Below are 19,838 nucleotides of genomic sequence, written 5' to 3' on the forward strand. Positions count from 1 at the left end.
GAGTTTGGGAAATTTTATTCCTAAATAGAAATAAAATTCGGGCACTAGCTGTAGGTGTGAGATGGACTGGAATATATAATATGGTGATTGAGAACTAACCCAGTAAGCCACTGAAATACCTATATTCATGAACATCCTCCTTTGCTGTATCTAAGAACATGGAGGAAATGTAAGTGGCAAGAAATGAAGGTAAAGCAATGCAAATCATGTGAAATACAAACAATGTAAATGTCACAGAAGTCAAACTATTATTCATGCCCACAATCTTTAAAATATCTTGGTAATTGACAAATACTCGTAAGAGGGCAGGAATTTTATTTTAATAGTTGCTGAAGTTAACTATTAAAATAAAATACCTGCTCTCTTATGATTTACTTCCAGTTTTGGGTTGAAGCCTTTTATATAACTCTGCTTTCTGTTTTTCAGGAAACAATAAAGAGAAGGAGGAAGCAATGATGCAAGAGTGGTTCGTGTTGGTGAACAAGAAGAATGCCCTGATAAGACGTCAGAACCAACTTTCTCTTCTGTAAGTGCACAAATATTATTTACTTTGTCAGATTTAATTGTCCACTTTTCACTTTGATAATAATAGTTACCTCAGAGTTCTGAAATTCAAAAATAACGCTTTGGCATAACTCAGTAATGTAGTTATGCATTACTACATGAATGTATATATGAATAGTTCATTCCTGATAGATCAGTAAGTTTATAAATACATTACATTTTCCACCAATATTTAATTTCTGTATTGAAAGAAAATGAGAAAATAGTTAACAGAATAAATATGTTGGTCTATGGTTATGGATTTGTATTTCCATGAGAATACATCAAGGACGTATAAACAGTTACTTGGATTTCTCCTCATGCGCCAAGTTAAATATCCTAAAATTTCCTTCAGTACGTTGATAAAGAAGAGTCATATAGCAGGAAATAAGGGAGAAGGGGGAACCTGGTAGCATTCTGAAGTGTCATTATTACCGAGGAATATAATGTGGGACAGAAATGAGGAAAAGACTTCCTAGGGGAGGGGAAGGGGTAGAGGTACATAAATTATGAGGAATTGAACAGCTGGAGAACAAGTAGAAGACCAAGTATTTAAAGAGTAGAATCTTTTCAATAGCTTGTGGTAATTGGAAGCTTCTGCTCTTCTTAGCTATAAACAGTGTTCTATAACACTACTCCTTTGCCTCATCTAGACCAATCCACGATAATCATGAGAAGCTGGCAGAACTTAACAGGGTAGAGTCTATCTGACCAGCATCCTCTGCTATTTCTCTCCTTTGCCTTCACATACCAACCCTTCTAATAACTTTTTTTTTCCCTGTATCTTCTTTCTCCTCCAAAGTCTCTCCAGCATTGATCCAGTTGGTGGGATCTCAATCCCCTTGTTCTATCTATTCCAGTTGCAGTCAGCAGATCAGAAGGCTTCTCTTCTCAACTGTTGTTATCTTTTAGTATCCTTAAAGGTTTTAACACCCTCCCCACCTCTTAATTCTCACCTACAGCAACATCATCTAAAAGCAGTGTGTCATGTTCTTTGTCAATCTGACAGTCAGCTTTATCTCACTATCAATTCTCTGGACTCCTCCAGTGTCTCTAAATCATCACATTGCTTATTTAAGTTTCATAAATAAACTAGCAGATTTTTTTTCCAACTGAGTATTGGGAAGATTAAAGTCATTATTCTCAACCAAAGGTACAAACCCTAGCTATTGCATATTTCTTTTTCCTGGCAGCGTTCCAAGGTAGTTTTGAGTTGACCCCTTAAGCCATATATTCATTCAGCTACACTGACTGCCAACATCTGACTCAGTAGGATAACTAATAGGCAGGGAGAGAAGATGAAGAGGCAACTGATTGGATGTTCTCAGCTCCACTGCCTTATTCCTGTAACTTGTTTTTCTAACTTCTCATAGACCTCCCACATCTGATGCATTGTAATCTAGAAGTCATCCAAACTTGCTGCCTCTGACCTAATTTGTATCAAGTTCTGTTAACCTCTTATTTGTGCTTTCTGGCCTACGTTGGCTTCCAGTTGACTTTGGCCTTGATTTTAAAATTCTCATCCTCGTTTTCAAAATTTCTTATTAGCTTCACTCACTTCTTATCTCTGTAATCCCCTCCAGCCCGACAGCCCTTCAGTTCTGGCCTCTAGTGCGTGCCAAGTTTTAATCACTCAGCATTGACAGCCATGCTATCATCTGCTAACCTGTATGTTTGAAATTCTCTCCCTGTGTCTCTTCACTTGTCCACCTGTCTTTTCTTCTGTAAGGCTCTCCATAAAGCCTGTTTGTTCAACCAAACTTTTGTTCACCTCTGCTTGTCTCTCCGTGTATCACTCAGTGCAAATTTTGTTCAATAAATCACTTATTCTGTACCCTGGAGCATTTTACCCTGGACTGTTTTAAGTGTGTTGTTATTTGTGTATGACAAGGGAGAATTACCGAGGGAAGTTACATCTCATTCATGATTCTCTATTTGACAGACAGACTGGCAAAAGAATCATAGGTTCCATGCCCACACCATGCCTGTGCTAGCCATCAAGTACCTGTCCATACTAATCCAATTTTCCAGCATTCAGTTCATAGCCTCCCTGTACCAAGCTGTTTCAGGTGCTCATCTAAATACTACATAAATGTTATGAGAGTACTTGCCTCCACCAACCTGTAAGAGAGTACATTCCAGATTTCAACTATCCCCTGGGTAAAAAATGACTATCAAATATTCTCTAAATTGCCCTATTGCTTATTGTAAAGCTGTAGGCACTTCTACTAAGGGAAAAAATTGTATTATCAACCTTATCTATCCCCATCATAATTTTGTATACCTTAGTCAGGTTCCCCCCTCAGTCTTCTCTGCTTCAGGGAAAACAAATCCAGCCCATCCAATCTGTCATCAAAACTCTATTCCAGGAAACATCCTGGTGAATCACCTTTGTATTTTCTCCAGTGCAACTGCTTCATTCCAATAGTGTGGCAACCAGAACTGCACACGGTCAGTAGCCTGAATAATGTTTTATTTAGTTGTACCCTAACACCTGCTTGGAAGGCTAGCCAATGATAGAGACAGAATAAACTGAGGATTATCAGCAGGCATGTGAAACCGTGCTGAGGCAAAGCTGGATAACATTAAGCTGCGTTGACTCTATTTCATAATATGAATGATTATCAATTCTAAATGACGTATTCAAGTATTTTGGTGACAGTAGACTTCTGGTTCTCTATTTCACTCTCCCTCTTTCCTTTCATAGCAATAATAAATCTGATCTTTCCAGTCTGCTGGGACTGTTCCAGAAATGAGGGAGATTTCGAAGATTGCACTTTTTTAGAATAGATTTTATCATCTATTTTACTGTCCTTCAGAATCAGAATCAAGTTTATTGTCACTAATGTAAGTCATGATATTTATTGTTTTGTTGCAGCAGTGGAGGCATAACAAATTACCATTTTAGAAAAATGGATCAATTGCCAAAAACTACAATTCAATTGTAAACATGCTGGGAGAGCAGAAAACTGATTGGATGAGGGCTAACCAATCAGGAGGGACAGATGACGGGTGTATAAGTACCACCAGACTAGACATGCCCAGGCATCATCCCTGATGAAGTTGGCAGAGTTTGTCAGCAAATCATCATTTAAAATCAATACCTGTACCCGCTGGAAGCCCGAAAAGAGCTTATTCAAAATTACTATAAGTTAAAATTTTTAAAAAATAAATATTGCAAAAGAAGAATAGCAAGGTAGGACTCATGAGTTCATGGACCATTCGTAAATCTGATGGCAGAGGGAAAAAGCTGTTGAGTCTGGATCTTCAGGTTCCTGTATCTCCTCCTGAATGGTAAAGGTTCCTCATGATGGATGTCACTTTCTAGAGACACTGCCTTTTGAAGATGTCCTTAGTGGTTGGGAGGCTTGTGCCTGTGATGGAACAGGCCTCTTCCCATCCTGTGCATACCAGACAATGATGCAACCAGTCAGAATGCCCCCCACATACCTGTGTAGAAATTTACTCCGTTGCTTGGTGACATACCAGATCTCCTCAGACTCTTAATGAAGTATAGCTATTGGCATTCCTTCATCATGATTGCATCAATATGGTGGGCCCAGGATAGATCGTCTGAGATGTTGATGTTGATGTTGAAACTGCTCATCCTCTCCAACTTTGACCCCCCCCCCCATTACAATTGGTGTATGTTCTCCTGACTTCCCCTTTCTGAAGTCCACAGTCAATTCCTTGGTCTTGCTGATGTTGTGACACCACTCGACCAGCCTATCTGTTACACCATATTATCACCATCTGAAATTCTGCCAATAACAGTAGTGTCATTGACAAATTTATAGATGGCACTTGAGCTGTGCGTAGCCGTACAGTCATAAGTGTAGAAAGAGAAGAGCAGTGGGCAAAGCACATACCTTTAAGGTGCACCTGTGCTGATTGTCAGTGGGGAGGAGATGTTATTTCTGATCTGCATTGATGCTATCTCCCTTTGAGGAAGTCAAGGATCCAATTGCAGAGGGAGGTACAGAGGCCCAGGTTACTGATTAGTATTGAGGAATGATGGTGTTGAATGCTGAGTTGTAAATCGATAAATAGCAGTCTGACACAAGTATTGCATGGTCCACATGGTCCAATGTAGACCGCTGTAGACCTATAGACCATTCTTAGTCTTTTGCTCTCATAATATATATTCTTTTCTTAATCTTAAAAATATTTTTTGATACTTCCTAGTCTTAACCCATTCTCAGTCTTCACATTTCTTTCAATGTAACAATTTCCTCCTGCAGCAAGAAAGGAATAGATCAATCTTCATTTTGTGGATTTTTGGTATATTTTCTGAAATTCTTATTGTTGTTAATCAATTGGTAAACCTTTAAATCTGATTATCCATTGTACCTCAATCAATGCTACATTCATTTCTACTTTGTAAAGTTTATTTAAGTTCCAAATTCCAGTTTCTGATTGATCTTTAGAAGTACATCCAAAGGTCTCTCACTTTTCCTCAGACAATCCTAAACAGTGATTTGCAAATTAAATCTGTATCTCATTGCATGGGATAAGGACAACTTGGTCCCTAATTGGTTTCATGAAATCTCACCCAGATCTATTCCATTCTTCCCCACCACTTTCACAATTTGATTTACCCAGTCTATAGGAATATTAAGGTACCTAATGATTACCTTTGCTATATTTTTATGTGTTCATCAGTTCTCTCTTGAACTGTGATTTTTTTTTCAGAATGCCTATAAACCACTCCTACCAATGCTTTTGTCCCTAATGTCCATATACCTCCAATTCTTCTGGATGGAAATCATTGCTCACTGCTGCCCTTACATTACATTCTTTGTCACCAGGGCTGTTCTCTTCCTTACCCCTAAAACAATGTGTCTGTCTGTGCTAAATATTCATTACTTTTCATGATTCAATTCCAAATTAGATGGTGAATTTTGAAAGTGCAATTATCTTGTTGTAACGTGCTGGTGATTGAAAGGAAAAATAGTAGAAAATGGATTTAAAGCCATCTTTTTGATCAAATCTTTGTCCAGCCTCATAACTGTTCTTTCTTTTGGCATTGTTTAATTGTTTTCCTTTGTGAAGTATCTTATATGAAGTGTATTATCTGTTGATCTTTCAAATTCAGACAGCTGAAAGACCGGTTGTTGTGCAGTTAACCAATCAAAATTTACAAGCCTGACCTATTGTTAAAATTATATAGTGGGGGGAGGGGTGTGGAATTAATTTCATGGTATCATTACAGGTGTATTTAATGACTTTTAAGCCGTCTAAACATGACCACTTTTATAAATTTAATATCATTTTAAGAAAATAAGAAAAATGTAACGTGTAGTAAAATATCACCATGGGTAAACCATAGCACTCAGTTTCAAAATGTCATAATTTTGCTCAATTACATGAAGGCTTAAAAGAGATGAATGAAAATTAACTTTGACTACAAAATAATTCTTTGCCGTAGGGCCTCAGAACAGAAGCACCCAACATTATGCCACTGTACATTTGTGAAAAATCCATATTTAATTTCATGTCTTTTATAGTCCAGGATTTAGATTTACGAAATTTAGATGATTGAATAACTAATATATTACAGCATACCAGAGTTGATTAGTGTATCACTGTTGGGATGTAATTAGGACCAGTGCAAGCTGGCATTGATGCTGGGAAGATTCTGCCTGTACAGCACTGATATTTCATTATTCTTCTAAGTAGTTGGAAAGTCAAGTCTGCAGGTCTTCATTCACTTTGGATTGCCTTAGTGAAGAATTGGCCCTTCACGTATTTGTAAAGTGAAAAGAATATAGTGATATTTTGAGCTTCTATGGGGGAACCTTGACATCCTTGCAGGTTTTTCCTTCATTGGAACTTGGTGCTATGTTTAATGTGTTTTCCCTTTTTGATTTAATTTGTGTGGCATTTTGTAAGTGTGATGGAAATATCGTCATTGTGCAGATTACCCTTTTTTTCCCCATCACGAACTGGTCACTAAACCATTGCTATTGTGGACAGATGTATCAGATATATCAAATAAGCTGGTGAGGGTACAAATATGGCTTTCTGCTATGTTGTAAAGAATAATGGGGAAAAAGTTCTTTCCTTGCTGTTCTTCATCAGTTCAGAGTGATGAAGTCTTCCTTAAAGAGTTGCTGGTGGTGCCATTAGCTACTGCACTCAGTATATTCCCATCTTCTTCAAAGATTTACATTTTGCTCTCAAATTGAGAATGCACTCATACTCAAGAACCAAAATTAAAATTGTCTGTAATAGTCAGAATTTTACAACCCAAACCTTGCCATGTCATAATCCCTACTGCCTGATACTCTTAGGTTTCCCTATTTTACTTCCCCAGTTTCAAAATGGGAGCCTGGTGTGTTTCTGACATCCAGAATCAGAATCAGAATCAGGTTTATTATCGCTGGCATGTGACGTGAAATTTGTTAATTTAGCAGCAGCAGTTCAATACATAATCTAGCAGAGGAAAAAAATAATAATAGTAAATAAAATAAAAAATGATAATAAGTAAGTAAATCAATTATGGTATATGTATATTGAATAGATTTTTTTAAATGTGCAAAAACAGAAATACTATATATTTGAAAAAAAGGAGGTAGTGTGTCCAAAGATTCAATGTCCATTTAGGAATCGGATGGCAGAAGGGAAGAAGCTGTTCCTGAATCGCTGAATGTGTGCCTTCAGGCTTCTGTACCTCCTACCTAATGGTAACAGTGAGAAAAGGGCATGCCCTGGGTGCTGGAGGTCCTTAATAATGGACGCTGCCTTTCTGGGACGCCGCTCCCTGAAGATGTCCTGGGTACTTCGTAGGCTAGTGCCCAAGATGGAGCTGACTAGATTTACAACCTTCTGCAGCCTCTTTCGGTCCTGAGCATTAGCCCCTCCGTACCAGACAGTGATGCAGCCTGTCAGAATGCTCTCCACGGTACATCTATAGAAGTTCTTGAGTGTATTTGTTGACATGCCAAATCTCTTCAAGCTCCTAATGAAGTCTAGCCATTGACTTGCCTTCTTAATAACTACATCAATATGTTGGAACCAGGTTAGATCCTCAGAGATCTTGACACCCAGGAACTTGAAACTGCTCACTCTCTCCATTTCTGATCCCTCTATGAGGATTGGTACGTGTTTCTTCGTCTTACCCTTCCTGAAGTCTACAATCAGCACTTTCGTCTAACTGACGTTGAGTGCCAGATTGTTGCTGTGGCACCACTCCACTAGTTGGTATATCTCACTCCTGTACGCCCTCTCGTCACCAGCTGAGATTCTATCAACAATGGTTGTATCGTCAGCAAATTTATAGATGGTATTTGAGCTATGCCTAGGCACACCGTCATGTGTATACAGAGAGTAGAGCAGTGGGCTAAGCACACACCCCTGAGGTGCGCCAGTGTTGGTCATCAGCAAGGAGGAGATGTTATCACCAATCCGCACAGATTGTGGTCTTCTGGATAGGAAGTCGAGGATCCAATTGCAGAGGGAGGTACAGAGGCCCAGATTCTGCAATTTTATTCCACAACTTTATCTAATTTATAGTCAAGAAAAATGTTAAATCACATCATGTCATCTTTCTGTGTAGTTGAATATAATCTCCACCAATACAAATGATTCCATGTTGAATGTTGTTTAACAAACTATTCTTAAAATTTACCATAATTAACACTATCAATGAAGGTTTTGTGTATCATTCATTTGGAGTAGATTAAAGGTTTGAGAGAAGACAATGGTCAGTCCTGCTAATCAATATATCTTAAAGATTGCTTTGAGTCAGTAATGATTTGTTAATTGTTGTATTGATGAACTTTTTTGACTTGCCTAGGGAAAAAGAACACGATCTTGAGAGACGCTTTGAGCTGCTAAATAGAGAACTGCGAGCTATGCTTGCAATAGAAGGTAAGTAATAAGTAGTTATTCTTTCCAAGGTTATTAAAATCTTTCCCAAATCGACATCACCTACATAATTTGTACAAACTCATTGTTCATAAATTCTCCAGAGGTGAATGCTCAAGAACGTTCATCAACCCATGATTTAAAAAAAAATCAAATTCTATATTTAGAAATGAAAACCATTACAAAATATATTTGGAAATCATAAAACCAAACTGTCTGACTAATTGAATGTTTAGATGTTCATATTGTCAACATTTGTGATAGTTACTTTTACTTTATAACTGCTTAAGATTATCCATAACATGAGAATGAAAAATGTATCTGAAAATCTTGGAAAATTCTACTTTTTCTCAACCAAATGGCATCTAGTAGTAACTGTGACATTGCAAAATAAAACAAAACGCAATCAATGCAGATTGATTTTGCTGTTACATATTGACCTTGTTAGCCTTTGACAGGGCACAGTTATGTCTTTCTTCACCTGATAAGATACCTGAGCCATTACAAATCAATTCTAATTTATTTCATGGATTCTGCCACTGGCATATATTTAGACTGGAATTAAACTGTGGTTGTGTCATTTGGGTTTCATTGTTCACATTGCTAACTAATTCAGGTTAATTCATGCAGAACATTATTTTTTGTCAATCCAGATGGAAGGATTCTTTTTAGACCTGCTTTTGGGGGGAATGAAACATAAATTGCGAACAACACATTTTCCCGGATATACGTAATCTGAAACTGGTTCAAATTTGCTGTCTTTTGCCTGTCAAATAAATAACACTTATATCCTGTTGGTCACTGTCCAATATGAAGTATTTTGCTTCTGAGAAATGCAAGAAATAACAGAGCATTTACAAGTGATTGTAAATTGTAATTCTCTGTGACTCTATTGGAGGGCTATGTTCTGCATGTAGGTCAATAGGACAAGGCAGAATAATAGTTTGGCATGTATTGGATGAGCCAAAGGGCCTGTTTCTGTACTGTAGTACTCTATGATTTTTAAATTAGTCAGGACAGTTCCAGAGTCAAAGGAAAGGAATACAAAATTCTCAAAATACATTCAAGAGGGCTTTTTAAAAAATCCATGCATAGCAAGCCCACCTAGAAAAATCCAGTACTAGACTTAATTTAACTTAATTTAATTTTGGGTAATGAAGCTGGGCAAGGGACAAAGGTAGAAGTGGGACAATATGTTGGAGGCAGTCTTATCACTCAGTTATACTTAACATGGCGGAAAGGAAATAGACAGACAAGGAGCTAAAGGTATAAAATAAAATACGGAAATAATTAGCAGGTTGGACAATTTCCATGAAGGAATAGTATTAATATTTCAGATCACTGACCTTTCATCAGTTATTTCCATTTCACAACATGTTGATGCTGCCTAAACTGCTGAGTACTTATAACATTTTCTGTTTTTATATCAAATTCCCAACATTTGTTGTTCCTTAATTTTGAGTAAAATATATAAATTGGCGCAATACCAAATTTACGAGGCTGAGATAAGATTTAACAGAAGAGAGGGTAAGCAGTGTCCAACCAGCAGGGGGCATTCAAGCAAGAGATAGTGAAAGTTTAGATATATACTCATATATCAGGGTGTCCGGGGGTTGCGGGTAGGTGGAGGCGTGAGCAGGTCAGGCAGCACCTATGGAAATGAATGAACAGTCGACGTTTCATGCTGAGACCCTTTTTCAGGACTGGAAAGGAAGGGGGAAGACGCCAGACGCCGGAAGAAAAAGGTGGGGGGGGGGAGGAGGACTAACTAGAAGGTGATAGGTGAAGTTTGTAGATGACACCACTGTCGTAGGCAGAATCAAAGGTGGTAATGGATCAGCATATAGGAGGGAGATTGAAAATTTTGCTATGGTGCCGTAACAACAACTCTTACTCAATGTCAGGAAGACCAAGGAGCTGATTATTGACTTCAGGAGAAGGAAACCAGAGGTCTATGGGCCAATCTTCATCAGAGGATCAGAGGTGGAGTGAGTCAGCCGCTTTAAATTCCTCTGTGTTATTATTTCAGAGGACCTGTCTTGGGCCCAGCAAATAAATGCACTTAAGAAGAAAGCACAGCTGCGCTTCTACTTCTGTGGGAGTTTGCAAAGATTCAGCATGGATCTAAAACTTTGACAAACTTCTATAATTGTGTAGTGGAGAGTATATTAACTGGCTGCATCAACCTGGTATGGAAATATCAATGCCCTCGAACAGAATTCCTAAAAAAAGTGGTGAATACAGCCCAGTCAATCATGGGTAAAGCCCTACCCACCATTGAGCACATCTATACAAAACGCTGTTGCAGAAAAGCAGTATCCATCATCAGGGACCCCCACCACCCAGGACATGCTTTTTTCTTACTGCTACCATCAAGATGAAGATACACGAACCTCAGGACTCACCACCAGGTTCAGGAGTAGTCATTACCTCTCAACCATCAGGCTCTTAAACCAAAGGGGATAACTTTACTCAACTTCATTTGCCCCATATGGAAATGTTCCCACAACCAATAGGCTCACTTTCAAGGCCCCTTCATGTCATGTTCCCAATATTTATTGCTTATTTAATTATTATTATTATTATTTCTTTCTTTTTATATTTGCACTGTTTGTTGTCCTTTGCATACTGGTTGAACACCCAAGTTGGTGCAGTCTTTCATTGATTCTGTTATGGTTATTATTCCATAGATTTATTAAGTATACCCACAAGACAATGGATCTCAGAGTGGTATATGGTGACATTTATGTACTTTGATAATTACTTTACTTTGAACTTTGAAGTCAGGTGGGTAGGAAAGGTAAAGGGCTGGAGAATGAGGAATATGATGGGGGAGGAGAGTGGACCATGGGAAAAGGGAAGAAGGAGAGGCACCAGGAACAGGTGATAGGCAGGTGAGGATTAGACATAAGAGGCCAGTGTGGGGAATAGAAGAAGAGGGAAGGGATGGGAAAATATTATTGGAAGGAGAAATTGATATTCATGCTGTCAGTTGGAGGCTACCTAGATGTTTCAAGCAATAAGTGGTTAGGATCTGGAACTGATTGAGTTGCTTCATTATGACAAAAGAGACTATGGACCGGCATGTCAGAACGGGAATGCGGATGGGAACTAAAATATTGGACACTAGGAAATTCCACTTTTGGTGGATGGAACGGAGGTGCTCAACAAAGCCATCCCCTAATTTATGTCAAGTCTCACCAATGTGGAGGAGGCCATGTTGGGAGCACCAGATACAACAGACGACCCCAATAGATTCGTAGGTAAAGTGTTGCCACACCTGGAAGGAAGGAGGTGAATGGACAGGTGTAGCATTTCTGATGCTTGCAGGGGTATGTGCTAGGTGGAAGAATACTGAGGAGGGACAAATGAACAAGGGAATCACTGAATGAGAGATCCCTGGTGAAAGTGGAGAGTGGAGTCGGGGGGAAAGATGTGTTTGGTGGTAGGATCCCATTATGAGAAGTGCAAAGGTTTCAGGAAGTGGAGGAATGAAATTTTTAAAAATGAGGAAAGCAGAGAATTTGCGTGAAAAAAATCAGTAAACCTTTGCATCAGGGAGCATGAATGTAAATTATTTAAAACAATGAAGTAAGAGGACATATTAAGCATACTGGCATTGTTAAAAGTGGATTTCAGTATCATACAAGATGTTACCCAGGCTCCTAAAAAGCAAGTAAGGAAATAATACAATCTCTAAATATAAATGTCCCATGCACTTTGGCTTAAGCATGACACTGGAAAAGTGATAGGTATTGAAATGTTGCTATTGTTTAAAAGGGGAGAAAGATATACTATAGAAAGTTAGCATTTAAAGAAGCACAGGTAAATTAAGAGCAGTCTGTATGGATAGTTAAGCCCATGTAATTTGGAATTTTTTAGTGGAAATAAGTAGAATGAGTGAAAGTAGGACACTTGATGTAAAGCACATTGGGTCTTTGTAGAGGAAAGGCCTTTGACAGAATGATCTTAAAAGTTCATGGAATACAAGGAAAAGTAGCGAAGTGAATTTTTTAAATTACCTTTTTGCAAAAAGTAATTGTGGACAGGAATTTTTGTGATTGCATGACTATATTTCATTAGTTCAGTCTTAGTCCCTTTACTATTCATAATGTACTAAATATATATATATATATAATTGATTTGAAGTTAAATGTACAGGCCACATTTGAGAAGTTTGCCAATGATGTGAAAATTGGCATGATGATTAAAATTAAAGAAGAAGGTTCTCAAGTAAAGGAAGCTAACAACAATCTGGTTAGGTGGCCTGGGATTGTTTGCTTTGTGACAAGTGGGTTCAAGGGGAGATTTAATAGAGTTGTGTAAAAATGTGGCCTAAACAGATTAACAACTTGGTCCTAATTTGTGAAAGAGAGGGATCAACAACTAGATGGAATAGATTTAGGAGCAATAGAAGAAGGATTGAGGGAATTTGCGAAAAAAAATATTTCAATCAACAAGTGGTTAGGATCTGGAACTGACTGATAGAATATTTAAGACACAAAGACACATTGCATTAAAAAAAATACATGCATGGTATCTGAAGAGCCATAATCCCCAGGCTTGTGAACCAAGAAAGGGAAATGGAATTTAACCTCATTCTGTTTGAACAGCATGGACTCAGCAGACCAAATGGCCTCCTTCCATGCTGTAGATCTCCAATTGTATGATTCTGAATGCTATTGGTAATGATAATTGTTAATTTGTTCTGCAAATAATTGTGTGACATTGGTATAAATGACAAAATACAGGAGAAGTGAATGCAGTTTGAATCACTACTTTCACATTTATTCTCCTGTGATGTAGTTTGTAATAGAAAAATATGCACACATAAAACTTCACTATAGCTACAAATTTGCATTTGTTGTGAATTTTCAATGGATGCAGCTCAAAGCACTCAGAATAAACAATTAGTAGTTATTGGCTGTAATCAGAGATAAGAGTAAAAACTCCCACATCACTTCTCGTATTTCTGGACTGAAAGTCAGCGATTAACATCAGGGTACCGTAAACAGTATGATCCAAATCTCTGTCTGGATTTAGCCTGGAAAAACTGATGGTGCATGAATTGGGCACATAATTTATTAGCTCCTAAGGGATGACTTTTCAAATCGTGCTCCCTCAAGCTGTATAAACAATATTACACTGGCATTCTATAGCACGTATTTAGGCAATTGATGATTTGAAGAATTCGGCTTGCTAAACTTTAAAAAATTTTATCCATAGGCTATTCTATAAAAATCTAATTAATTTAGTACATACACCATGCATTTTCTGATTTTTAAAATTCTAAGACATTAAAGAAATCTGTGGTGCTTTTCTCCTTTTGAGAATTTTGTGAGTATATCATTTTGGCTAAATGCTTCACAAGCAAAAAGATAAATAATGTTCATAGTAGCAAATATGCAATTATCAGTCTTCCTGATTTCAGTCCCAAGGGCTTCCCAGTTCTTTAGATAGTGCTGTAACCACACATGGCATGACAGTGAAAGAGAGTTGTGCTTTCGGTGGTTCCATTCATATCAGTGTTTACCAGACAGTTATGCTGATTTCCTGGTCTGTTGTTGACCGAGTTGAGTCGACAATTCAGTAGTCTGTACAGAACTCATTGATAGCATGTGAAGTGAGTTTATCAATCTCCTCTTGACCTATTGATGTCCGTAGTATCTCAGCGCTTGCTTGTCCATTTGCTGACCATTGTGTTAGTTATGTATAGACAGTTTCTCTTTGACTACTTCACAGGGTAGTTATATGGATGCAGTCTAATCTTTCAAAGGTCAGTATACTTTGTTTGCTAGTTGAGATACTGTGAGGAATACTTGGGCACTCTTCCTGAAATATACATTGCCATTCAGCTTTTGGGTTTGACAAGGTCAGTAGGGCCTGTCGAACAAAACAAGCTGTAGACAGAACAAGTTTAAATGTGATACCCAATCACTTTTATAAATTTGATCCAATTGCAAATGGCGTTGCTGCATGGAGTTTTCTCCCTCTGGCGTCTTGAGATTGAAATTTACAAACGTATTACATGGGAAATGTGCCAGCTACTGTCAACATCTAAGCTCCAAGACTTCTGTAGCAACGTAAAATATTTAACATAAATTAACTAGAATTCATAAGATGTTTTTAAAATGAAGGCAGTTTGCTAAGAAATCAGGTTGCCATATTCTTTCTGTTTCTTATTAAGTAAGCTAGTTCAGTACAGGGGTTTGACTGAAAAAATGTACTTGTAAGAATATTAAACTAATATTTTTCATCCATATGTTGTAAATGGTATGTCACATAAATAAAACACTGAAATATCTGCAGTGGGCTACCTACATGCATTCAGTTCACTGTATTTATCCCTCAGTAATAAGTTATTTGCTACTGTGTTTCCCCTTCATAGTTTTGGAGGAAAAGTAAGCCATTTTGTAGCTATTGAATGAATGTGAAGTAACTCCTTCTGTGTAATTAAACTACCATATGTAAAACTAAGGGAATGTGTGTAGTGGAGTCTAAAAATCCCAGCACATGGGCTTGTAGGCATTTTAATTGTAGATCAGTTTTTGCTGGCAGCAGTCATTTAATTGCAAATTTAGTATTCAGTCAGGATTTTAAAGCATCTGGATTGAAATAAAAATTGAAACCTGTATTTGTTCAGATTTAAAATATTCTACTGATTGCACTTTAACACAGAAAATGTGTATAGTATTTAGAGGATATTCTAAAGCTGTCACAATTGAAAAGTTAATATTATCTGCCCAATTCTTACATCAAGGCATTGTTAGCCTATGATTTTCAGTCTTGGACATCAAATAAATATCTGCTGTTGATTTTGAGTACCTGCTCATGGTTTGTTTTATGCATGGCTCTAGGATGGACTCTAAAATATTCTGCTTATATTGTTAACCCACAAAATGGATCTTACTCTGGATTTTGCACTGCTTTATTCACCCTCAGTTTGTAGTTTGAAGTGAAAGCTCTTCTAAAAGGATTTATGCATAGGTTCACTATTTTTGTAGTTACGGTTTATATGATAAGCTTTTTTATATTTAAAATCAATATGTAATCCTGTGAAGGAGCTTATCCCCCTAAAACCCCATTTGTAAATCTATTTTAGCTTTGTTGCACGGTGCAGCCACAGTATTCTAGAGATTGATTAGGTCCAGCAGTAGAATCCTATCAAATGGATGCTCTGATGATGCTGCACACTCTTTCTGGAACGCCAGTTGACTGGGACTGAAGATAAGACCAGATTGCAATCCCCAGTGCATCATTCAAAACAAAATGTTAATTTTCAGAAATTTACAGCACAATTTGTTGAAACAACAATTTAAAGTACAGCATCCAGTTGTTTGTACCTTAGTGCAAAGTCTTATATAGCCAACAACTGGAATTTATTTGATCTTAATCAAATATCTTCACTTATAATTCACAAATTAGAATGGTTATTTATATAAATTATTTTCCTTTGTTACTTTATTGGAGAAAATAATTATATAATAATTATCTGTTTATTCACTTGTATTAATTTTTCTGTTTCAATGAATAAGGTTTAAATTGCATGAATGTATGCTACAGGAGTTCTAATTTTTAACAAAAGTGTGATAGTTTATTCACAGAAATCCTGTTTATTTGAAGAGTAGTTACATATGAATTGATGCTATATAACACCAAAATTCTAAGTTTTATCAACTGCTCCTGTCACAATTATAAAAGCAGCAGAAATTAAAGTAATACATTTTATTTAATTAAAATGTTTTAATAAATTCAATAGGATGAAGAAATCATCTTTTCGTAGTCACCTTTTGAGATTAAAATGTACTTTAATTATCATTACTAGATTTGCAAGCAGAAGTAGAGTTGAGAAAGGAGGAAGTGTCAGGTTAAAATGCTTTGTTGATCATGGTTATGGGGAAAGATGGCAGGGCTGATGGCAGAAGTTAATCCTGGATTTTTCCTTTCTGCCCATTTTTATTTGTTTTTATTTTTACCACATCAAATGTTGAGATTACACTGAAGCTTCAAAAAACAATTTTTTTGCTATGTCCTCCTCTGTCTTCCACCATTGAAAACATAGATCTAGGGGGAGATGTGCAGTATTTCCATGTGTTCCTATCATCTTCTGTTACCTTGGCCATTTCCCATTTGTGAGCATAGACAGTGAATTCTGTTTGGATGAGAGAGTTCATTACAACCAAGCCAGAAGCAGTCTTCAACAATAATCCAGCTTCAAGTGAATGCAATTGTTACCTTCCGTATAAATATGACAGATTCTCAAAAACAAGGCTCACTGTGAAGAAGCAGGTCTGTGGTGCTGGAAAAGGGCCAGTAACATCATAAAGGATCTCTCCCACCCTGCTGATGGACTGTTTGTCTCATTCCATTCAGAGGAGGCTACGTCGCATCCACATCAGGACCACCAGACTTAATAACAGTGACTTTCTCCAAACAGTAAGACTGATCAACACCTACACTCACTAACCCCACCACTACTTTATTAGAGTAACAATTATTTTGTTTTCCTTAGACTTGTGTACAGGAAATGACATTAAACAATCTTGAATCTTGAATTTTTATTTAGTTAAACAGTGATCTAGACGAGACACATTATTGAAAATTAGGAATCATTGTTATTCTGGGTATGTTAAAAATACTTATTTTTCTTTGTACTTTCCATTCGCAAGCATGACAAATCAAATAATCAAAAACATTGTCCGGCCTTAGCTATGTTACATCTTTTATTGACAATGCGTGAATTTGAACTCTTCCCCAGTAAACTGGAGATTTGCATAACAAGAAGGTGTGAAACCATAATTTGAAACCCTTTGGTATATCATCAGGTATGGAGAAGTTTCTTGGAACTGGATATCTGTGGATTAGGCCATCTAAACAAAAACTTAGACTGTCGTACTTGTTGGTATAGTTATACAGAGAAAATGAAAGATGTAGCCACATGCCTTCAATTATGGATGGCAGTGTAGCACAGATGTAAGAAGTGGGGAGGATTAGCCATTCTCAGCAGATGATATATGTGGTGATCATCTGTTTAATTTGTTGCTCACCATTCTGAATTTTTTTAAATCTTAAACTGTTTTGATAGAGAAATTTACAGTTGAAATGTTCTTTATCTGTTCCCGGCAGCCAAAGTATGCAGTTTTTTATGATTTAGTTCAGCAAATATAGCGTACCATCCCAGCCCCTTTTCATCGAGTAAAGAAGAGATACTAGAAATTTAGCTGATGAAAGCTATGGTATCTTCTGACCTGGTGGCCAAAAACCCAATCCAAGAGATCTTGACAGGTTAACTGCTAAAAGACTGGGAAACAGGACATAAGGAGAGACTTAATTTATGTATTTGTATATTCAATTTGCGTATTTCTGTATTTTTCAAAAAAAGAGTTTGATGAAATGCCACAGAAGATCGGGGCTCATGGGACTGGGGTAATATATTCATTTGGATTGAGAAGGAAAAAACAGAAGGAATAAATGGGTCGGCTGCTGCTGGACTAAAGCTTGGGCCTCAGCTATTTACAGCCTCTTTTGATAAATGTGGGGGAGGAGACAGAGTGCAGTGTATCCAGTTTTGCTGCTGATACAATGCTACTTTAAAATGTAGGCAGTGATGCGGGCACGAAAACCCAGAAAAATGGTACATCTGGATTAATTAAGAAAGTGGTAGGTGGAGTATAATGTAGAAATGTGAAATTTACCACTTGGCTGGAAAAGCATTTTTTTTTAAAAGCTGAGAGAGCACAGCATGTTAATTTGCATAGAAATGTGAGTGTACTTTGTACACATCACAAAGTTAATTTGCTAGTAAATGATACGGTGGTTTTCATTGCAAGGATATTGGAGTACAAAGAATGGAAGTTTTGCTCCAATTACACAGGACTTTGGCAGCTAGGGTGTTGCATGTACTTTTGGACACTCACCTGAGGAAAGATGCATTTGCTGTTCAAGAAGTACAGACGTACTCTTCAGAAAAGCAAATGGTTGTATATTTTCTTCATACATTAAAAATTCCAATGAAGGGTAAAACAAGGGAATACAAACCAATCCTTATAGAGGGATCAGATGTGGAGAGAGTGAGCAATTTCAAGTTCCTGGGTGTCAGTATCTCTGATGACCGAACTTGGACACAACATATTGATGCATCTGTAAAGAAGATAAGACAGTGGCTATATTTGAGGAGATTTGGTTTGTCAACTTAAACATTCAAACTTCTACAATGTGCAGTGGAGAGCATCCTAACTGGCTGTACAGGGGGGAGGGGGAGGGTGGGGGCTATGCCACAAGATTGAAATAAGTTGCAGAGACTTGTAAAATTAGTCACCTCTATCATTGGTACCAGCCTCTGTAGTATCGAAGCCATCTTCAAGAAGCGAAGCCTCAGAATGGTGGCATCCATCATTAAGGATCCGCACTACCCAGAACATGCTCTCTTCACACTGTTACCATCAGGAAGGAAGTACAGAAGCCTGAAGACACACACTCAGTGATTCAGGAACAGCTTCTTCTCCTCTGCCATCCGATTCCTAAATGGACATTGAACCCATGAACACTACCTCACTGCATTCTTATTTCTATTATTTTGCACTACTTATTTCAACTTAACTATTTAATAGACAGATATATACACTTACTGTAATTCAGTTTTTTTCCTCTTTAGTTATTTATCATGTATTTCATTGTACTGCTGCCATAAAGTTAATGAATTTCACACCATATGCCGGTGATGTTCAATCTGATTCTGATTCGGACCTCACCAGGTTCTCAGAATTCGTTATGTTTTAGCTTAAGGGGTTATTTAGGAATAAGAAAAGGAATTTCTTCACTCATTAGTTTTGCAAATTAGAACCTGAGTTGTCTGTTGTGAGCTCGTTCGTAATTGAGATCAATAGATGGCAGAGGGATAGAGGTACACAGAAAGAAAGAAAACAGTAAGATTGATAGAGAAGATCAGCCTTGATTTTACTGAACAAAGGAGCAGACTCATGAGGCCATATCACCATATTTCCATTTCATTGTGCAAATGAACTCTGTTATGGCATTGAGCCAAAAGGCCAGAAATGTCTCTAGTTTGATCTCTGGTCTTTGCAGTGGCTGCCAATTTCAATTAGGATAAGAATTGGGTTGCTATAATTGGGCTCAGCATTCCTGGGCAAGGCAAGCAATATTCAACCAAGGTCTTGTTGCTAATTTATTGCATTGATGTTAGGTGTAGACTGGGTTATCATGCCTATCAGTGCTCTAACTCTTTGTTTACGAAGCTCCTTCTGCTGACTGTTTAAGCCTCCATCTAAAAAAATTAGGAAAAAAACAACTGTGTATAGAATTGGATCCCAGCTTGAATGAATGCACATATGCAGTAGAAAGAAAAAAATTGTGAGAAGATTCAGCTTCAAAAGTATAAGAATAAAAACCTGGTGTTTCAGTGGTTT

The 19,838-nt window shown here is 37.4% G+C and overlaps 1 protein-coding gene across 5 annotated transcripts in view; it reads left to right on the top strand.

The window, feature by feature from the left end:
• Window positions 1-19,838, top strand: part of ehbp1 (EH domain binding protein 1) — a 433,955-nt gene that overhangs the window by 399,585 nt on the left and 14,532 nt on the right. For all 5 annotated transcript variants that reach the window (XM_063056084.1, XM_063056086.1, XM_063056088.1 and 2 more), the window contains 2 exons: window positions 427-526; window positions 8,342-8,415. In XM_063056084.1, coding sequence (XP_062912154.1) covers window positions 427-526; window positions 8,342-8,415 — 174 coding nt within the window. The remainder of the gene's footprint in view (window positions 1-426; window positions 527-8,341; window positions 8,416-19,838) is intronic.

The sequence above is a fragment of the Mobula hypostoma genome, chromosome 8, assembly GCF_963921235.1.
Source record: "Mobula hypostoma chromosome 8, sMobHyp1.1, whole genome shotgun sequence".
Classification (NCBI taxonomy): Eukaryota; Metazoa; Chordata; class Chondrichthyes; order Myliobatiformes; family Myliobatidae; genus Mobula; species Mobula hypostoma.